The sequence below is a fragment of the Stegostoma tigrinum genome, chromosome 1 (assembly GCF_030684315.1).
Source record: "Stegostoma tigrinum isolate sSteTig4 chromosome 1, sSteTig4.hap1, whole genome shotgun sequence".
Classification (NCBI taxonomy): Eukaryota; Metazoa; Chordata; class Chondrichthyes; order Orectolobiformes; family Stegostomatidae; genus Stegostoma; species Stegostoma tigrinum.
The window spans coordinates 184817962-184835439 of NC_081354.1; the positions used below are offsets into that span (position 1 = coordinate 184817962).

Genomic DNA, 17478 nt, shown 5'->3' on the forward strand with positions numbered 1-17478 from the left:
TTTTCTGAGGATGGCAACGTCAGCTTGTACGAGGGGGCATAGCTACAAATTGAGGGGTGATAGATTTAAGACAGATGTCAGAGGCAGGTTCTTTACTCAGAGAGTAGCAAGGGCATGGAATGCCCTGCCTGCCAATGTAGTTAACTCAGCCACAGTAGGGGCATTTAAACCTTGGATAAGCATATGGATGATGATGGGATAGCGTAGGGGGATGGGCTTAGATTAGCTCACAGGTCGACACAACATCGAGGGCCGAAAGGCCTGTTCTGCGCTGTATTGTTCTATGTTCTACGTTCTATCAACTTGCCACGTTAGGATTATGTCCTCCTGCCAGGAAAGCAATGCAGGTGCCAGCAAAGGTTTAATTAGAGAGCAGCTTGACAATTTCCATTACTAATGTGGCACAGGAACTTAAGTGGAAAAGGTTGTTATAATGTTCAAATATTCAAGCTTTTTACATATTACAGATGGCATGTTAAATACGGTACAGACTTCAGTATGGGAAAGATTACTTCTGAACACTTTGTCCAATTACTCCATCAGCATGATTAAATTGCATTTTGTCTCAAAAGCAAACAAGGACATGAAAACAACACGTGACATATTTATTATGAACTTCTAAGTCTATAGTTGGGCATTACCCATGACATAGCCAATTAAATTTGCAATTGCAGATTTATACCTTCAGATGGAACTTCGTAACTTCCCAATCAATAAATGCATCACTAGCACAAATTCATATTGTCTTGACTTTCCTTGTTTTATAATTAATACTGACTTTGCACTTGCCACTTAAGAATTTTTAGTAATCCAGCATTCTTGGTTTATGCCACATCTGCACTCGTCTACCCATCAAAAGTAGTTATTTTGTACTTTTATCCCATTGTGTTAGCTGTTTTCTGGCTTTACATATTTCAACTACCCTGTAGCCATCGCTCCTGTACCGCAAACACCTATCAAATCCCCTATTATGATGACCATTTTGATCACCCAGCTCATTATGATGTTCAGAAGGTTCCACAAACCTTGGCTCTTTCTGTTGCAGAAAATATAACAAAAGGTGGTCCATAATGTTAATGCCAACTGATTGAAAAAAACTGTGGCACTGGTCGCACTGGTACATTGCCCATTCAGTTCTTGTTACCATGACAGCCTTTGTTCAAATGTAGACAGAAGTACTGATGTGAGGGGAGAGTAATTGCCTTTGACGTCAAGTCAACACTTATCACAACATCATCCTGGGGGCGGGTGGGTTTGTCATTAACCAAAAATGTAAATAAACTACTTATATAGAGACTGTGGCTACGACAGCAAATCAGAGGCTAGGAATCTTGCAGCTTATAACGCACCACCTGACTTGCCAAAGCCTGTCTTCAGGTACATGGAGATGGAATTCTCCCATTTGCCTGGATGAGTGCAGACAACAATATTCAAGAAACTCGGCACCATCCAGGATAAAGCAGTTACTTCTTAAATCCAGAGATAGTAGGAACTGCCGACGCTGGAGTCTGAGATAACAAGGTGTAGAGTGGATGAACACAGCAGGCCAGGCAGCATCAGAGGAGCAGGAAAGCTGACATTTTGGGTCTGGACCCTTCTTCAGAAAATGTCCAGACCAAAACATCAGCTTTCCTGCTCCTCTGATGCTGCCTGGCCCACTGTGTTCATCCAGCTCTACACCTTGTTACTTCTTAAATCCAATTGTTTCTTAAAGAATTTGGGGATTTTAACTGATCTATCACATCTGCAGGCTCACTCCATGTGTGGACAAATCGATGCAAAGAACTTCAACATGTATCTTTCTGTTTTGAAATTAAGTTCCTGCTCCTAATTTTGTCCTCATGAAACTAATATTCCGGATCTGCCTTTTCCATTCCTTCTATATGATCACTTCCTAGGCATTTCCTTTTCAAGCCCAGGATCCAGGTTTCTCTAGACTTTCCTCAACACAGAATTTTCACACTTGGCATCGGCATCTCCTGTCTACATTAACCCCAGGTTTTGAATGGCTTCTTTATTTCTCAGCAGTCAAAAGTGGGCACAGTACTCAAGGAGCACAGGACTGAATAGTTTTATGAAGACCTCAAGACAAATTAGGCTGTGTTAACTACATATTTAACTTACATGAATGAAGGCAGTGAAGCTAACTGTATCTCAAGATTCTTAAGCCTCATTTGATTTCGTAGTCAGGTTTTTGTTTGAACCAAAATTTAGAACAGCTTCGGACAAAACTTAGAAGTTGAATAAACGGCAAAAAAGTTAAAGTTAAAATTCACAGGTAGAGAAGATGGAATATATCACACAGGAAGGATTAAAGGCAGCATTCATTGACACACATTTTAATGTAAAAACCTAATGATTTAATATCTTTCCTAACATTCAAGTAGCTTTATAATTCTCACCCTTTTAGATTACAGAGTATGTGCTGAAATCAGACAGGTCAGGTCAGAGACATAGCTGTCCTTGTATTTACCAACAGAATGAATCAAAAAGGCTCTCTAGTAAAAAAAAAATGGCCTGTTAGTCTGATTATAAATATACCAACCAAAAAGCATCAATACAGCCAATATTTTATGTCAAAAGGACTCTGAGATAAGAGGATTGTTTTTTAAAAACACATGATGTTATCTAGAATGCTCTGCCATTTTAAATTCATTCAAAGGATGTTGGTGTGACTGACCAAAATACAGCATTAATTGCCCATTCCAATTGTCCTCAAAAAGGTTGCGGTGAGCTGCCTTCTTGAACTGTTAAAGTTCATTTGATGAAAGTACACCAATAATGCTGTCATGGACAAAGTTCCAGGATTTTGACACAGACACTGAAGGAATGGTGGTATATTTCAAAGTCAGGATAGGGAGTAGCATGGAGAGGGACTTGAAGGTGGTTGTGTGCTCAGTCCTTTGAGTAGTGGAGTCGGGAAGTCATGTTGAAGTAATACAGGACATTGGTAAGGCCTCTTCTAGAATGCTGTGTCCAGTTCTGGTCACCCAGTTACAGGAAGGATATTATCAAGCTGGAGGAGGGTTCAAAAGAGATTTACCAGGATGTTTGCTAGGTATGGAAGGTTTGAGTTATAAACAAAGGCCGGATAGGCTGGGACACCTCTCAGCATAGGAGGGTGACAGCCGACCAGATAGAAGTTTATAAAATAATGAGAGGTATAAACAGAGTTAATAGTAGTTGTCTTTTCCCTAGGGTGGGGATTGAATACTAGGGAGAACATTTTTAAGGTGACAGGAGAGAGATTTAAAAAAGAAATGAGTAATTTTGTTCTTTGGAATGAACTTCCCGAAGAAGTGGTGGATGCAGGCACAAATCCAAATGTCTTTTACATGTTGTAAAAGTACATGAATAGGAAAGATTTGGAGGGATATAGGCCAGGATCTGGCAGGAGGCACTAGTTTAGTTTTGGAATTATTTTTGGCATGGATTGGTTGGACTGAAGGGTCTGTTTCTATGCTGTTTGATTCTATGTATCTGATGTCCTTGTCCTTCGAGACGATAGTGATCTTGGTTTACTAAGGTGTTGCCAAAGGTGTCTTGGTGAATAGTTATACCGTACGATATAGATAGTGCACACTGTTGCCACTGGTAAGGCAAGTGAATATTTGTGGCTAAAGTCTCAATCAAGCAGGCTGCTTTGCCCTGGGTGGTACTGAGACGGAGCTGACTCAGTGTTGAGTCATACCTGTCTAGGCCAGCATTTACTACAGATTCAAAATTCGCCATCAAGAAAGAAGTGATAAGCAATCTAATATAATAAAATGTGAGGCTGGATGAACACAGCAGGCCAAGCAGCATCTCAGGAGCACAAAAGCTGACGTTTCGGGCCTAGACCCTTCATCAGAGAGGGGGATGGGGGGAGGGAACTGGAATAAATAGAGAGAGAGGGGGAGGCGGACCGAAGATGGAGAGTAAAGAAGAGAGGTGGAGAGGGTGTAGGTGGGGAGGTAGGGAGGGGATAGGTCAGTCCAGGGAAGACGGGCAGGTCAAGGAGGTGGGATGAGGTTAGTAGGTAGCTGGGGGTGCGGCTTGGGGTGGGAGGAAGGGATGGGTGAGAGGAAGAACCGGTTAGGGAGGCAGAGACAGGTTGGACTGGTTTTGGGATGCAGTGGGTGGGGGGGGGGGGGAAGAGCTGGGCTGGTTGTGTGGTGCAGTGGGGGGAGGGGATGAACTGGGCTGGTTTAGGGATGCAGTGGGGGAAGGGGAGATTTTGAAACTGGTGAAGTCCACATTGATACCATATGGCTGCAGGGTTCCCAGGCAGACCTGCCTGCCCTGGTCGACCCATCGTCTCAGCCTGCTCCTGCCCCACCGAACTCATCTCCACCTATCTGGACTCCATTTTCTCCCCTTTGGTCCAGGAACTCCCCACCTATGTCCGTGACACCACCCACGCCCTCCACCTCCTCCAGGACTTCCAATTCCCTGGCCCCCAACACCTCATATTCACCATGGACGTCCAGTCCCCGTACACCTGCATTCCGCATGGAGATGGCCTCAAGGCCCTCCGCTTCTTCCTGTCCCGCAGGCCCGACCAGGCCCCCTCCACCGACACTCTCATCCGCCTAGCGGAACTCGTCCTCACACTCAACAACTTCTCTTTTGACTCCTCCCACTTCCTACAGACTAAGGGGGTGGCCATGGGCACCCGCATGGGCCCCAGCTATGCCTGCCTCTTTGTAGGTTACGTGGAACAGTCCATCTTCCGCACCTACACAGGCCCCAAACCCCAACTCTTCCTCCGGTACATTGATGACTGTATCGGCGCCGCCTCTTGCTCCCCAGAGGAGCTCGAACAGTTCATCCACTTCACCAACACCTTCCACCCCAACCTTCAATTCACCTGGGCCATCTCCAGCACATCCCTCACCTTCCTGGACCTCTCAGTCTCCATCTCAGGCAACCAGCTTGTAACTGATGTCCATTTCAAGCCCACCGACTCCCACAGCTACCTAGAATACACCTCCTCCCACCCACCCTCCTGCAAAAATTCCATCCCCTATTCCCAATTCCTCCGCCTCCGCCGCATCTGCTCCCACGATAAGACATTCCACTCCCGCACATCCCAGATGTCCAAGTTCTTTAAGGACCGCAACTTCCCCCCCCACGGTGATTGAGAACGCCCTTGACCGCGTCTCCCGCATTTCCCGCGACACATCCCTCACACCCCGCCCCCGCCACAACCGCCCCAAGAGGATCCCCCTCGTTCTCACACACCACCCTACCAACCTCCGGATACAACGCATTATCCTCCGACACTTCCGCCATTTACAATCCGACCCCACCACCCAAGACATTTTTCCATCCCCACCCCTGTCTGCTTTCCGGAGAGACCACTCTCTCCGTGACTCCCTTGTTCGCTCCACACTGCCCTCCAACCCCACCACACCTGGCACCTTCCCCTGCAACCGCAGGAAATGCCACACTTGTCCCCACACCTCCTCCCTCACCCCCATCCCAGGCCCCAAGATGACATTCCACATTAAGCAGAGGTTCACCTGCACATCTGCCAATGTGGTATACTGCATCCACAGTACCCGGTGCGGCTTTCTCTACATTGGGGAAACCAAGCGGAGGCTTGGGGACCGCTTTGCAGAACACCTCCGCTCAGTTCGCAACAAACAACTGCACCTCCCAGTCGCAAACCATTTCCACTCCCCCTCCCATTCTCTTGATGACATGTCCATCATGGGCCTCCTGCACTGCCACAATGATGCCACCCGAAGGTTGCAGGAACAGCCACTCATATTCCGCCTGGGAACCCTGCAGCCATATGGTATCAATGTGGACTTCACCAGTTTCAAAATCTCCCCTTCCCCCACTGCATCCCTAAACCAGCCTAGTTCATCCCCTCCCCCCACTGCACCACACAACCAGCCCAGCTCTTCCCCCCCACCCACTGCATCCCAAAACCAGTCCAACCTGTCTCTGCCTCCCTAACCGGTTCTTCCTCTCACCCATCCCTTCCTCCCACCCCAAGCCGCACCCCCAGCTACCTACTAACCTCATCCCACCTCCTTGACCTGTCCGTCTTCCCTGGACTGACCTATCCCCTCCCTACCTCCCCACCTACACCCTCTCCACCTATCTTCTTTACTCTCCATCTTCGGTCCGCCTCCCCCTCTCTCCCTATTTATTCCAGTTCCCTCCCCCCATCCCCCTCTCTGATGAAGGGTCTAGGCCCGAAACGTCAGCTTTTGTGCTCCTGAGATGCTGCTTGGCCTGCTGTGTTCATCCAGCCTCACATTTTATTATCTTGGAATCTCCAGCATCTGCAGTTCCCATTATCTCTGATACTATCAGTGATAAGCAATCTTGCAGTTTTTCTTTGGAGAGTCATGTAAAGGTACTTAGAGTTGTGTTACATAGTGAGTTCCAGTAGTGTTGCCCAGTGACAGTGAAGGAACAGAGATACATTTCCAAGTTAAGATGGTAAGTGACTTAGACAGGAACTTGGAGAGTTGTATTCTCACGCATCTGCTGCGCTCGTCCTTCTACTGTGTAGTGGGTGCAGAATTGAAAGGTGCCATCTTAAAAGGAGCTTGGCGAGTAATCACACGGCATCTTTTAGATGATGCTCAGTGGTCCTATGACAATGGCAGAGGAAGTGAATATTTGTGGACGTGGTGCCAATCAAGCAGGCTGCACTGTCTTGGAAGGTGTGAGCTTACCTTGTGAGTCAGCAACCTGTTTGTTTGTTTCGAGTGGCGGGAGTGGTGACAGCACGAGGAACGGCCAGGTCTCTGGCACTGAGCCTGGCTCTGTGGCTCAGAAGGGAAGGGGGTTGGTGTTGGCCTTGGGGGGGGGGGGGGGGGGGGGGGGGGAGAGAGAGAGAAAAGAGAGGGTGGGCGCGAGGGAGGGAGCGTGCGAGCGAGCGAGAGGGAGAGGGAGAGGGAGAGGGGGAGAGGGAGAGGGAGAGAGGGAGAGGGAGGGAGGGAGAGAGAGTGTGAGGGAGAGAGAGTGTGAGGGATAAACCAGCCCAGTTCGTCCCCTCCCCCCACTGCACCACACAACCAGCCCAGCTCTTCCCCCCCACCCACTGCATCCCAAAACCAGTCCAACCTGTCTCTGCCTCCCTAACCGGTTCTTCCTCTCACCCATCCCTTCCTCCCACCCCAAGCCGCACCCCCGTCTACCTACTAACCTCATCCCACATCCTTGACCTGTCCGTCTTCCCTGGACTGACCTATCCCCTCCCTACCTCCCCACCTATACTCTCTCCACCTATCTTCTTTACTCTCCATCTTCGGTCCGCCTCCCCCTCTCTCCCTATTTATTCCAGTTCCCTCTCCGCATCCCCCTCTCTGATGAAGGGTCTAGGCCCGAAACGTCAGCTTTTGTGCTCCTGAGATGCTGCTTGGCCTGCTGTGTTCATCCAGCCTCACATTTTACTATCTTGGAATTCTCCAGCATCTGCAGTTCCCAATATCTCCTGGGCAACAGGTTTGCTAGAGCTCCTCGGGAGGGTTTAAACTAGCTTGGCGGGGGGATGGGAACTGGAACTACAGATCAGAGGATGGGGTAGCCAGCGTACAGACAGATAGAGCAAGCAGAGAATCTATGAGGAAGGATAAGCAGTTGATTGGGCAAAATGGCAGGTCAGTGCGATGGATTGAGGTGTGTCCACTACAATGCAAGATGTATCAGGAATAAGGTGGGGGAGTGGCATTGCTAATCTGGGATGGCATCACATCTGCAGAAAGGGAAGTCGTGGAGAACGGTTTCTTCACTGAGTCAGTATGGGTAGAAGTCAGAAACATGAAAGGAGCAGTCACTTGACTGGAGTTGTCTACAGACCTCCCAACAGCAACAGAGACACTGAGAAACAGATTGGGAGACAGATTTTAGAAAGGTGTAGAAGTAATAGGGTTGCTATCATGGACAACTTCAACTTCCTTAGACTGAGCCTCTTAAATGCAAATAGTTTGGATGGAGCAGATTTTGTCAGGTGTGTCTAGGAAGGATTTCTGACTCAATATGTAGATAGGCTGACTAGAGAGGACACCATATTGGATTTGGTGCTTGGTAACGCACCAGGTCAGGTGTCAGATCTCTCAGTGGGAGAGCATTCTGGTGACAGTGATCACAACTCCCTGACCTTTACTATTGTGATGGTGAGGAGTAGGAGCAGCTGTTATGGGAAAATATTTAATTGGGGGAGGGGGAACTACAAAGCTATTAGGCAAGAACTATGAAGCACCAGTCGGGATCAGATGATCTCTGGGAAAAGCCCGATAGAAATGTGGAGGTTGTTTAGGGAGCGATTGCGACAGATACTGGATAGGTTTACGCGCCTGAGGCAAGGCAAGGATGTTAAGTAGAAGGAAACTTGGATGACAAGACATGTGGAACACCTAGTCAAAAGGAAGAAGGTAGCTTAATTAATGTTGAGGAAGCAAGGATCGGACAGGGCTCCAGAGCTCTACAAGGTAGCCAGGAAGGAACTGAAGAATGGACTTAGGACAGCTAGAAGGGGGTATAAGAAAACCGTGGCGGGTAGGATCAAGGAAAATTCCAAGGCTTTCTATATTGATGTGAGGAACAAGAGGATGGCCAGAGTGAGGGTAGGGCCAAACAGGGATAGTGGCGGGAACTTGTGTGCAGAGTCAGAGGAAGTAGGGGAGGTTCTTAATGAATACCTTGCTTCAGTATTCACCTATGAGATGGTCCTTGATGTTTGCGGGGACAGCATAAAACAGGCAGATATGCTCAAACAGCTTGATGTTAGCAAGGAGGACGTACCAGAAATTTTGAAAAACATGAGGATAGATAAGTCCCCTGGGCCAAAAAGGTTATATCCAAGGTTCTTACGGGAAGTGAGGGAAGAGACTGCTGCCCCTTTGGTAATGATCTTTGCACCCTCACTGTCCACTGGAGTAGTACCATACGACTGGAGGGTGGTAAATATTATTCCCTTGTTCAGGAAAGGGAAAGGAGTAATCCTGGAAATTACAGACCGGTCAGTCTTATTTCTGTGGTGGTCAAATTACTGGACAGGATTCTGAGAGATAGTATTTATGAGCATTTGGAAAAGCACAGTTTGATTAGAAATAGTCAGCATGGCTTTGTGAGGGGTAGGTCGTGCCTCACAAGCCTTACTGAATTCTTTGAGGACGTGACAAAACACATTGATGAAGGTAGAGCAGTGGATGCGGTGTATGTAGATGTTAGCAAGGCGGTTGATAAGGTTCCCCATGGTAGGCTCATTCAGAAAGTAAGGAGGCATGGGATTCAGGGAAATGTGGCTGTCTGGATACAAAACTGGCTGTCCAATAGAAGACAGAGGATGGTAGTAGATGGAATATTCAGCCTGGAGCTCTGTGACCGGTGGTGTTCCACAGGGATCTGTTCTGGGACCTCTGCTCTTTGTGATCTTTATAAATGACTTGGATGAGGATGTGGAAGGGTGGGTTAGTAAGTTTGCAGATGACACGAAGATTGGTGGAGGTGTAAACAATGTAGAGAGCTGTTGTAGATTACAGAGAGTGGTGGGAGAGAGGAATGCACTGCCGGCAGTGGTACTAAGAGTCAGATAGTTCAAAGACTTTGAAGTGACTCTTAGATAGGTACATGGAAGAAAGTAAAATGTAGGGTATGCAGGGTAGATTGATCTTAGTTGGATAATAGGTCGGCACAACATAGTGGGCTGAAGGGCCTGTACTGCTCTATGTTCTTGACTACAGTTGGAACTGCACTCATCTAGACGTGTCAGAAATATCCTGTCAAATTCTAGATTCATGACTTGCAGGTGGTGGACAGGCTTTGGGAAGTCAGGTGGCGAGTTATTTGTTTAGGATTCCAATCCTCCAACTTGTTCTTGTTGCTATAGTATTTATATGGCTCGTACAGTTCGTTTCTGGCCAATCATGGCCCTCAGGATATTTAGTCAGGGGTGGAGAGTGAGCGAGAGAAGATTAAGTGATATAACATCATTAGGTTAGACGGGCTTGAGATCGGTATGGCAGGTCGGCACAACATCGGGGGCTGAAGGGCCTGTACTGTGCTGTAATGTTCTATAATTCTATAATCATTCAACATAACAAATCAATAGTTAGATTCTTCATTGCTGGAAAGTATCATTGCTTAGTTCTTTTGTGGTAAGAATAATACTTGCCACTTCTCTGTCAAACCTGGATATTTGGAGATGGATTGCTGCACTGAGGAGTTAAGAAAAGTGCTGTACATTCCCATTTCTAAGCTTATGATCGATTGAAGGTCACTGACAAAGCAGGTAAAGATGTTTGAGCTTGGAGGCGATACTGAGAAATCTCTGTAGCAATGCCCTGGGACTGAGATGACTGAGCACAATTAAGTCATTAAGCACAATCAATCACCTTGCTTGATCTCAACTGAAGTACAAAGATTTTCTCCCCAATTCATATTGATTCATGATAACAAAGTGTGGAGCTGGATGAACACAGCAGGCCAAGCAGCATCTCAGGAGCACAAAAGCTGATGTTTCGGCCCTACCCTTCATCAGAAAAGGGGGATGGGGAGAGGATTCTGAAATAAATAGGGGGAGAGGGAGAGGCGGACTGAAGATGGATAGAGAAGATAGATGGACCGGAGAGTATGGGTGTCTCCTCTCCACCTTCGGTCCGCCTCTCCCTCTCCCCCTATTTATTTCAGAATCCTCTCCCCATCCCCCCTTTTCTGAAGAAGGGTCTAGGCCCGAAACATCAGCTTTTGTACTCCTGAGACGCTGCTTGGCCTGCTGTGTTCATCCAGCTGCACACTTGGTTATCTTGGATTCTCCAGCATCTGCAGTTCCCATTATCTCATTGATTCAAGTTGTGATAGGGATCCTTGATGAAACTCCTCAGTCAAATGTGGCCTTCTCATTAAGTACATTCAGACCTCACCAATGGAGTGTAACTTCTTACGCCTATACTTGAACCACGAGTGTCATGAAGACAGGTGATAAGGAGCTCTCGTGCAATTCAAACTGAGCATCAGTGACCAAGTGAAAACGGAAAGAACTGCGGATGTTGTAAATCAGAAACATCAAAAATTATTGGAAAAGCTCAGCAGGTTTGGCAGCATCTGTGGACAGAAATCAGAGGTAACGTTCTGGGTCAGATGACCCTTCTTTAGAACTAATCAGTGACCAAGTATTGGACCTTAGGCAACTGGACTCTTGATGATCTCTGATGAGTGTTGATGAATGAAGTTTAAAGTTTATTTCAAACAGCTGGCAGAGACAAATAGATCAACTAGCCTTTTCTATACAGCATACATTTTTCTGCAACATTTTCAGACATGTTATGGCACACCTTTGGAGCCAGGGGACTTGAAATCGGTCTTCTGACCAATAGGTCGGGGCATTATCACTGAGGTCCTCTTCGACTGCTGTACAATTTGACAAGTGACCACAATAAGTTTTCTCTGCTTGCTGATTGTACAATATTTAAACCAGATATTAGAGTCTTTAGTACAGGGGTCTTGCACTCTGGAGGTTTTGGTGGTATGAATTTTGCTATCTTCCTTCCCACTTACAAAAGCTTCCTCAAACCTCTTTGTACACCAAATACTTTTGGTGTATTTTTAGTTCACTTCTCTTTGTTGCTGAACACCTTCCAGACACATTAAGCATGCTCTAAATTGTTGACCATGAGTCTTTGTTGACAGGATTAAAAAATAGTATAGAATAGATGCGTAGTTCATGGGGAAAGAAACACAATTGGCAGGGTTTTTTTAAGCACAATGATTTTTGCAAATTCTGTGCTTGCAATTTCCGATATTGTTTGATAAGACCATAAGACATAGGAGTGAAATAAGGCCATTCGGCCCATCAAGTCCACTCTGCCATTTAATCATGGCTGATGGGCATTTCAACTCCATTTACTCACACTCTCCCCGTAGCCCTTAATTCCTTGTGAAATCAAGAAATTATCAATCTCTGCCTTGAAGACATTTAATGTCCCAGCCTCCACTGCACTCCGTGGCAATAAATTGCACAGGCCCACCACTCTCTGGCTGAAGAAATGGCTCCTCATTTCCGTTTTAAATTTACCCCCTCTAATTCTAAGGCTGTGCCCACAGGTCCTATTTTCCCCGCCTAACGGAAACAACTTCCCAGCGTCCACCCTTTCTAAGCCATGCATTATCTTGTAAGTTTCTATTAGATCTCCCCTCAACTTTCCAAACGCTAATGAATACAATCCCAGGATCCTCAGCTGTTCATCGCATGTTAGGTTGGCCATCCCAGGGATCATCCGTATGAATCTCCACTGGACACGCTCCAGTCCCAGTACATCCTTCCTGAGGTGTGGGGCCCAAAATTGGACACAGTATTCTAAATGGGGCCTAACTAGAGCTTTAAAGTCTCAGAAGCACATTGCTGCTTTTATATTCCAACTCTGAGATAAGTGACACCATTACATTCGCTTTCTTAATCACAGACTCTACCTGCAGGTTAACCTTTAGAGAATCCTGGAGTAGCACTCCCAGATCCCTTTGTACTTCTGATTTGCGAATTTTCTCACTGTTTAGGAAATAGTCCATGCCTGTATTCTTTTTTCCAAAAGCGCAAGACCTCGCATTTGCTCACGTTGAATTTCATCAGCCATTTCCAGGGCCACTCTCCGGAACGATCTATCTTTCTGCAGCCTCGCCACCTCCTCAGTACTACCTGCCTGTCCACCTATCTTCATATCAGCGGCAAACTTCACCAGAATGCCCCCAGTCCTTTCATCCAGATCATTAATATATAAAGTGAACAGCTGAGGCCCCAACACTGAACCCTGCGGGACACCACTTGTCACTGGTTGCCATTCCAAAAGAGCACCTTTTATCCCAACTCACTGCCTTCTGTCAGACAGCCAATCTACAATCCATGCCAGTAGCTGATCTCGAATTCCATGGGCCCTCACCTTACTCAGCAGCCTCCCGTGAGGCACCTTATCAAAGGCCTTTTGGAAGTCTAGATAGATAACAAACTTGTTACCTCTTCAAAGAATTCTAACAGGTTTGTCAGGCACGACCTCCCCTTACTAAATCCATGCTGACTTGTTCTAATCTGACCCTGCACAGCCAAGAATTTAGAAATCTCATCCTTAACAATGGATTCTAGAATTTTACTAACAACCAAGGTTAGGCTAATCGGCCTATAATTTTCCATCTTTTGTCTTGATCCTTTCTTAAACAAGGGGGTTACAAAAGCAATTTCCCAATCATCTGGGGCTTTTCCTGGCTCCAGTGACTTTTGAAAGATTACAACCAATGCCTCTGCTATTTCCTCAGCAACCTCCCTCAGAGGATGTAACCCATCGGGGTCAGGAGATTTGTCAATTTTTAGACTTTTTAGCATTTCTGGCACTTTCTCTTTTGTAATGCCTACCATACTCAACTCTGCCCCCTGACTCTCCTTAATTGTTGGGATACTACTCATGTCTTCCCCTGTGAAGAATGACGCAAAGTACTTAAGTTCTTTAGCTATTTCCATATCTCCCATCACTAGCAATTTGCAGCGGCTCAATGTCTACTTTTGCCTCATGTTTGTTTCTTATGTATTGAAAGAAACTTTTACTATCATTTCCAATATTACTGGCTAGCCTACTTTCATATTCGATCCTCTCCTTTCTTATTTTTCTCTTTGTTATCCTCTGTTTTTGTAGCCTTCCCAATCTTCTGATTTCCCAGTGCTCTTGGCCACTTTATAGGCTGTCTCTTTTCCTTGGATACATTTCCTGACCTCCTTTGTCAGCCATGGCTGTCTAATCCACCCCCCACACCGCCACCCGTCGTTAATTCATCTACTTTGTTACGAATACGCATTTAGGTAAATGTTAATGATCTTGGTCATGATGAAAGATTTTTCAATTCTTAGCCATCATATGAAAGTTCAGTATGAGATTTTCACTATTAGCCTTTGTCGAAAATCTACATTTTCAAACTCTTCCTATCCTCAGAAAGCTACAACGTTTTAAAAACCCAGAATGGTCATCAACCAATTATTGCTTCTTAGTTATTTTCTATTCCCCAATTCCATTCATGTTTGAAATAAACTTATGTGCCTTAGTCTTTTGCATAACCTTCTCAAAACATAATGCTGGGGCAACAGAATGTATAAAATGAAAATAGGACTAGAATAGCTTCTACTTTCAAAAGGGATGAACCTCACATGTGAGATGGCATTCCTAAAGCAGTTATTCAGTTGAAAGTGTACCCTTACCTGTCTATCATACTCTTCTTCATGCTCCATCCACATGTATTCAGCAAAAGGATTAGCCTCACTTTCAGTGTGTCCATTGGATACTATAATCTCCTGTGCCCCAGAGCCTGGTGTGTTTGTCATATTAGGTGCCTTCATGTCCAGAGAATCAGTCTGAAATGAAGAACACAAGAAATTTGGACTCATCAAAAACAATTAACATCTGATTCATAGATAGCCTAAATCTGTTACATTTACTGCACACTATGAAAATAGTGGGTTCACACAACAAGAAAGAGTCAACAAGAACCAGGACGTTCAGCACCAAGTGTCATTTGTTTGGTCAAGTCCCCAACTGAAGCAGCAAGCAAGAAATATGAATCAAGCATCAAATTAGAATACAACACCCAGATAGACACTAAAACACAATTTCAGAAGTTTGTTAATCCAAGTGACCTGTACTCATGCTATCCTGCCAAAGACAAAATTTTCTAGACTGGTGTTCTGTAATACTATAGACCTTGTGACCTTATCCATACTTCCCAGCAACATAAGGTGCAGGGGGATTTGTGATTTGGCTCACAACTCTTCTGACAAACTCACCATTTTCCTCAGTTGTTGAAATGATCAGAAGAGAAAGTTGTTCCAGGATAGTCACTAGAGGTAAAGAAACAAACGTAAGGGCTGGGCCATTGAAAAGATGACAGATACAAACACTACCATGAGAACAAAATCAAGGTGCCATTCCAAGCAGCAGACTAAGAAATAATAGCTTCTTTTTAAAATGAAAATTTTCAATTAATGACCTTTCCAAATTTACTAGGCTGAGGCTAAAAATAAAAGTGCTTTTACAGACTGTAATTTCTCAACTTTTATATACATCATTCCTACTCCAGCTGCATTATCCACACCTGTTCCATTCCAAAATATACTGAAATTATATGGAACAGCGATGTGTTCAGCAATCAAATCACAGGATAAAAGGGCAAGGTAATAAAAAGATTAGTGAAATGATTGTTTGAGGCTACAATTCTTGACTGATTTTAGTTGTGCTAACAACCCACCACTAAACATCAGTTTTCAATATGTCACCAGAATTGGCACCTCAGTTGTGTACAGTCAAGAGGAAGTGGCCCTGGGAGTCCTCAACATGTAGACCACACCCATTGAAACCTCGCAACATCAGGTCAAACATGGGCAAAAAAATTGTCAGCAATCACCATCCACACAGTGTAGTCTCCACAAATGAAGTTGCCAAAGTTCAATGTTTGCATCTGGTTTCCAACATGCTACAAGACTAATCTCGTTCACAACCTGTGGAATAGGGCCCGTGACTTCTACTCTGTGGGCAAGCTTGATGCCGAGTTCGATGCTACCAAAACTATTCTCTAAAATGATAATTTTATTTCTTGCTGCATATTGCGAAAACTCCCACAAATGCTGATGTCCACCATTTCTGGCCCTGAATCGTATCCGGTCCAACTTAGATTAGCCTGGAAAAAAAAGGTGTTTCAAATAAATTGACTAAAGGTAATGATTGCTGTCTCACACTGCTTTATTTATGACAATTTTTTGAGGACCTAACAAGCCGGTAGAACAGGGAAACAAGTAAATTTAATCAGAGATAGTAAGAATTGCCGATGCTGGAGTCTGAGGTAACAGAGTGGAGCTAGAGCAATATAGCTGGCCAGGCAGCAGAGGAACAGGAAAGGTGACATTTTGGGTTGGAACCCTTCTTCAGAAATGGTGAAGAGGGAGACTCTGAAAATAAATAGAGGCAGGAAGGGTGGGGTTGGGGAAGGTAGATGGGGTGATGCTAGGCAATGGTCAGGGTTGGTCAGTGAGGTGGGAGGAGTGGACAGATGAAGGAGGTGGGGATGAGAGGGAGGGTTGGTCATGGAATGAGGGTGGGGAGAGTTTGAAGCTAGTAAAGTCCACATTGAGACCACTGGGTTGTAGGGTTCCAAGGCAGAATACAAGGTGCTGCTCCTCCAGCTTCTGGGTGGCATTAACGTGACACTGGAGGTGGCCCAGGATGGACATGTCATCCAGGGAGTGAGAGTGGGAGAGGGAGTGGTTCGCGACCGGAAGGTGTTGTCGTTTGTCACAAACAGAGTGCAGCTGCTCTACAAAGCGGTCTCCAAGCAACACCTGGTCTCACCACATCAGGAGCAGCGGACGCAATAGACCACACTAGTGGATATGCACTTGAGCATCTGTCTGAGGCAGAATTTTTTTGGGGGCCTGGGGTGGAGGTGAGGGAGAGGTATAGGGGGCTGGTGTAGCACTTCCTGCAGTTGCAGGCAAAGGTGCCGGGGTGGTGGGGCTGGTGAGGAGTGTGGAGCAGACGAGGGAGTTGTGGACAGCACGGTCCCTCCAGAAGGCGGAAGTCATGGAGGGTGATGCATTGTATCCAGAGGCTAGTGGGGTGATCGTGAGGACAAGGGGGATTCTGTCTTTGTTTTTGTTGCCGGGAGGGTGTGTGAGGACTGAAGTGCGGGAAACGCAATAGAACATAGAACATTACAGCACAGTACAGGCCCTTCGGCCCTCGATGTTGTGCCGACCTGTCATACCGATCTCAAGCCCATCTAACCTACACTATTCCATGTACGTCCATATGCTTATCCAATGACGACTTAAATGTACCTAAAGTTGGCGAATCTACTACCGTTGCAGGCAAAGCGTTCCATTCCCTTACTACTCTCTGAGTAAAGAAACTACCTCTGACATCTGTCCTATATCTTTCACCCCTCAATTTAAAGCTATGCCCCCTTGTGCTCGCCGTCACCATCCTAGGAAAAAGGCTTTCCTTATCCACCCTACCTGACCCTTTTGATTATCTGATATGTCTCAATTAAGTCACTTCTCAACCACCTTCTCTCTAATGAAAACAGCCTCAAGTCCCTCAGCCTTTCCTCGTAAGACCTTCCCTCCATACCAGGCAACATCCTAGTAAATCTCCTCTGCACCCTTTCCAAAGCTTCCACATCCTTCTTATAGTGCGGTGACCAGAACTCTACGCAATACTCCAAGTGCGGCCGCACCAGAGTTTTGTACAGCTGCAGCGTAATCTCTTGGTTCCGGAACTCGATCCCTCTATTAATAGAGCCTAAAACACTCTATATGCCTTCTTTACAGCCCTGTCAACCTGCGTGGCAACTTTCAAGGATGTGTGTACATGGACACCGAGATCTCTCTGCTCATCTACACTAAGAATCTTACCATTAGCCCAGTACTTTGCCTTCCGGTTACTCCTACCAAATTGCATCACCTCACACTTGTCTGCATTAAACTCCATTTGCCACCTCTCAGCCCAG

General features: G+C 45.8%; 1 protein-coding gene across 4 annotated transcripts in view; it reads right to left on the reverse strand.

Moving 5' to 3' along the window:
• Positions 1-17478, reverse strand: part of LOC125452817 (polyadenylate-binding protein-interacting protein 2-like) — a 114177-nt gene that overhangs the window by 26034 nt on the left and 70665 nt on the right. For 2 of the 4 annotated variants that reach the window (XM_048531714.2, XM_048531722.2), the window contains exons 2-3: positions 14762-14815; positions 14180-14332 (exon numbers count right to left, since the gene is read on the reverse strand). In XM_048531714.2, the coding sequence (XP_048387671.1) occupies positions 14180-14332; positions 14762-14764 (156 nt within the window). In that variant the 5' untranslated portion in view covers positions 14765-14815. The remainder of the gene's footprint in view (positions 1-14179; positions 14333-14761; positions 14816-17478) is intronic. The other 2 variants (XM_048531732.2, XM_048531706.2) reach the window with 1 other exon arrangement.